At 37.6% G+C, this 4988-nt stretch overlaps 1 protein-coding gene across 1 annotated transcript in view; it reads right to left on the minus strand.

Annotated features, from left to right (window-relative positions):
- The window catches only part of CD109 (CD109 molecule), a 116297-nt gene that overhangs the window by 36621 nt on the left and 74688 nt on the right, over positions 1–4988 (minus strand). Inside the window, exons 16-18 of the mRNA XM_023517277.1 lie at positions 2754–2828; positions 2242–2302; positions 614–774 (exon numbers count right to left, since the gene is read on the minus strand). Of these exons, the coding sequence (XP_023373045.1) occupies positions 614–774; positions 2242–2302; positions 2754–2828 (297 nt within the window). The remainder of the gene's footprint in view (positions 1–613; positions 775–2241; positions 2303–2753; positions 2829–4988) is intronic.

A 4988-nucleotide genomic window follows, 5' to 3' on the forward strand; every position in this document is an offset into this window, starting at 1 on the left:
AAATTTTAATTTTCCATATTGTTTACATATCTAAAGTTAAAACTATTTAAACAATTTATGCAAAAAAACAGTACATACCAATTTCTCAAAGAATGGGTCATCACAAGGTCATAAGACTGCATGCTAATCCACATCCCAATAAAATCTTTTACAATGCTTCTATTTCAGAACGAACAATATTTTTTCATAAATTTTGCGTGGAGAATAAAATGTATTTTCAAATTGGAACTCCAACTTTTTTCTCTCAGTTTTAAAGTTTTTTTCACTGTATCCCCATTAATGCTATTACTTGTATTTCTTTGGAAATTTCAGTCATGTCTTAGCTCAAGTGTACCTAAAGGGCTAACTATAAAATATTGTGTAGAATATGTAACTTAACTGAGAACCATGAGATGTCAAGGAAGTTAAAATCACCCTTCACTCCAAAAAAAGAAACAACGTATCCTCCCCTTAACAATACCCCACACATACAATTTGTATACTTAGATTCAATAAACATCATTCTAAAACCAAAACCTCTTGGCCTACTTAGTTCTGAATCATTTATGTCTGTACTTACACAGTAGAAATGCAGCAAAACTTATTTAAGACAAACACTAGTCAAAATATATACAGCAAGGAACTTTATGAATGTGTACCCCATGTTGGTGTCTAGCCAAATCCAAGTCTCTGGAAAATGCTTTCGGACACGTGGAATGCTGATGGAAGAAAAGTCATCAAGGTCTACCGCATTGCTCTCCTCCACAAAATTCTCAGCATATAACATGCTGTCAACTAGAAATGGACATGGACAATGGTTAGGGAAACAGTCACGAGACAGACCGAATGGGAAACTTCGTGCACAGAGTGAATGTCCATCACTCGAGAAGGTTTCAAGCGACATAGTACACCAGTGAGAAGATCAGGTCTCCCCGTTTGAGTGAAGAGGCAGAAGAATCTCAAAAAAGGTAAAGGACACAATGTCACCGACACAAGCATGAGCATCCCAGTGGGCGTCGGGCAGGATGTGGTCAATAAAGAAAAACAAAGACGGGTAAAAGTGGAGACGAGGAACGGAAACACAGAGATGCTTGGCAGGTCTGAGGAAAGCTAAATACACCACAGGTCTTCAGTACATAGAGGTCACAGAACTTCATCAAATCTTCCAGACTACAAAATTAGGTTTTCAGCTTCAGGACAGAGGTTCAGGTATCCTGTGGGTAACAAAGACCAAGGCCAAAAAGACCCTGACTCTTACTGTGGAATAATTGAGAACATCTGACAGAAAGAGGGAATTTAACAACAGAAAAACTGTCCATTCTGGAAGCCTTTCCAAATGACGTTAGCGTCATTTTACCTAAAAGGAAAGAGAATAACTTCTACAGTTAACCATTCTCATTTGTACATTTCCTCCCATCAAAACATCATACGGCCTCTTCCTGAAAGCACATTTCTTTTTTTTTTTTTTTCCGGGTTAGTATGAGAGTACGTGTGATTAAGTTCCATTATCTGTGTTTATACGGTGAAGTCCAGAGTCTGAGACGTAGCTGTGTCCTTCGCCCAGGACATGCGCCATACACCCCCGTACCTCGTACCCACGACCCCTCTCTCTTCTCCAGTTACATTCTTGACTCTGTGATTTTTCTCTCATGTGGGCTTATATGATTTTTCTCTCATGTGAAAAGTACACATTCTATTACTATGGGGCCAACTCTACTTAGCAATTCAAGGAACTAAGATGGACAGATCTGACCCTGCCCAGGAGGAACTCACACTGATGAGGGGTGTGTGTCTCTGTGTTTGTGTACATGTGTGTCTCTCTGTGTGTATGTCTGTGTATACCAGCATACTTTATGGCATCTGATCTATTTTCTAGGTGAACATAAAAAAGCTAAAGAACAAACATGTTCCAAAACTATGTTGCTCCTTTTAACTAAGTCCAAAATAACAGTACAGCTTGTGGTACAAATTGGAACCACAGGACCTTCCAACGTGTGTCCAAAAATATAACTACCTCAAAGAATTACAGACAGTCAATGGGAAACATTCACTTTACAGATCTAGACAGGAGCCCAGAAGACCGTTCCATGCTGAACGCACTTCCAAGTACATTAAACTCCTAACATCTTAGGACAAGAGAACAGAAAATGCAAATCCAAATATCCATATTCAGCCAGAAAATACCCAGACCTATATCATTAATGTCGAACATCTGAGGTGAAAGACAGATATCGTACGAGCACATTACCAGGTTTTACTTACAAGCAATGTCAGTATAATCCTCTATAAGATTCGCATCTGTCAATACCCAGAGGCCACATTCCTAGAAAGAATAATATTAATTTTTTTAAAAAAACACAAGTTTAAAGGTTCTCTGAGCCACCTTGGTGGGCTCCCATACTCCCAACCCCTCACTCGTTTTTGAACGCTTAGGTACACATGCACACATTCATTTCACCTTTCTTTCTTTCTCAACTTTCATACACACGCTAACACACACATTAACATTTCAAAGGCAAGGATAATCTATAAAATATATTTATAAAGGAACATAAGTATATGTTAAATGACAATCCCATTAATTTCTTTAATAGTGAATATTTCCATTTGCTTTTAAAACTGGAGGGATGAATATCTTTTCATTTCACATTATACTTCTATAACACTGCCATTCAGTCACTCAGTAAATTAAAGGTCATATGATCTTTAATTCTGAAAGTGTTTTCAACAGTAAAACATATTCATATATTTTTAATATAGCAAACTAAACATACCTGAAAGACTGCAAAGGAATTCATAAACATGCCTAAATAATAGCCTGTGTTATAAAGTTCCAAGTCTTGGACCACCTACAGAGAAGATAAAACACCCAGAGTGAATAGATTCACATCAACCTTCCACAACATTTTCTATAAGTTACTTCTTTAAGATACAGCCCTCAGGCTTATCCAAAATGACATAAATCAAGGAAGTAATAAATATGTAAATTCTTTGTTCATGATCCAGTCAGTCAAAACTACATTTCTTATTTTCGCTCTGTTCAGCAATTCCGCCAAGTTCCTAAGAAGACGGGACTTCAGTTTTGCCCAGAAGGAACTTACGTGTCAGTGTTTAAAAAGACCAACAGGGGGAAGTCAAAGTTAAAAATGGTCCATACTTTTGGCAGAGATAAACAAGTTAAGTTAAATCTGATGAAGATTAATATAAGCTTTCCAAATATCAGAGACCTAAATTTTAAAAAATAGACCAAAAAGTGAATTCACAAAAGAGGAAATACGAATTATTACTAAGCAGAAATAATATTCTGCTTTATTGATAATCAAAGCCATGCAAATTACAGCATCCATGAGATACAGTTTCTTTTCCATAATGAGATATTTGCATGTGTCACATTGGCAATGCTATTCTTGGGGGGAACTGTTTGCCTTGCTAACAAGAGTGGGTAAAATATGCTAAAAAAGTGAGCAAAATTAGCAGTTCCTCAAAAATTTAAACATAAAATTAGGATACGATACATTAAGTCCAGTCCTAAGTATACGCTCAAAAGAGCTGAGAAAAGAAAATCAAAAGAAATACTTGCATGCCAATGTTCACTGCAGCACTGGTAACATAGCCAAAAAGGTGGGAACAACCCAAGTGTTCATCAACAGAACACTGGATAAACAAAATGTGGACTAATACTCAACCTTAAAAAGAAATAAAGTTGCTGGTACACACCACAATATGGATGAACCTTAAAAACAACAAAAGTTCAAATCTGATACAAGGTCATTTACGTGAATCTAGAATAGGCAAATTCACAAAGACAGAAGTAGATTAGAGGCTGCGGAGGGCTGGGGGAGGGAGGAAATGGGGAATCATTGCTTAACGGTTACAGAGTCTCTGTTTAGGGGTATGAAAAAGTTTTGGAAATAGAGGATGGTGATGTTTGGGTATACAAAACTGTGAAGTAATTGATGCTACTGAATTATACACTTAAAAATGGTAAAAATGGCACGTTCTTAACTACAATTCAAAAAACCTACATATTCTACCTTTTAGAGTAACTATTTTGATACTGTTCCCTTATTTACATGAACTAGACAAAACAAGGCACATTTAGAAACCATGAAAGAATATAAATCAAGTTGAAAAACACATTCTAGCACAAAGTTAAACACCAGTAGCCCATTTCTGCAATGCTAACAACGGCTACATCCATGGTGAGCTACAAGAACAGACACCTATAAGAAAAGAACAGAAGGAGAGTCAACCGTGGGTAAGGGAGCCAGAGACAGACACAGTGAAGAGAAAAGGTTCTGGGACCCCAGCTCTGCCACAAACTACAGACTCATGAGGACCGGCTTCTGCTCTCACTGAGGCAGGGATGGACAGCAATATTCAAGAAGCAGCATCAGGACAGTGGTTACCAGGGACAAGGCGAGAAGGAAGGAAATGCGGAGACAGGTCAGAGGCTGCAAATCCAGACATCTAATTCACATCGTGAGAACTATAGTTCAGAAAATAGTGTGGTATTGGGGGTTTTCTATTAAGTAAGAGGTTTTGGCTGCCCTTGTCACCAACAACAAGTAGCTATGTGGCATAGCAATTTTCTTCACTCTAGTGAGCATTACACTATCTATAGATATATATATCATAATATCATGTTGTAAACCTCAAATACACACAATAAAATCTATTTCTTTAAAAAACATCTATCTCATTCTTTAAAAATCCTCTTTTTCTTACTTAATAAAATGCACTTTCCAGGGGCGGTACCTGTGGCTCAAAAGGGTAGAGCACCAGCCCCATATGCCAGAGGTGGCGGGTTCAAACCCAGCCCTGGCCAGAAACTCACCAAAAAAAAAAAAAAAGAGTTTATGTGCAAGGGAGGAATACATTTCTAAAAGGATAATAACTGTTTTATTCCAGTGCTCCTAGTATTCAGCCCAGGGAGTCCGGGGTAGAGGCACTCATTATTTGCTGAATGAACAAGTGAATAAGGCCATATTTCTTAATTACCAATATGA

Source organism: Otolemur garnettii, unplaced genomic scaffold (assembly GCF_000181295.1).
Source record: "Otolemur garnettii isolate 467f Iridium unplaced genomic scaffold, OtoGar3 scaffold00107, whole genome shotgun sequence".
NCBI classification, from domain to species: Eukaryota; Metazoa; Chordata; class Mammalia; order Primates; family Galagidae; genus Otolemur; species Otolemur garnettii.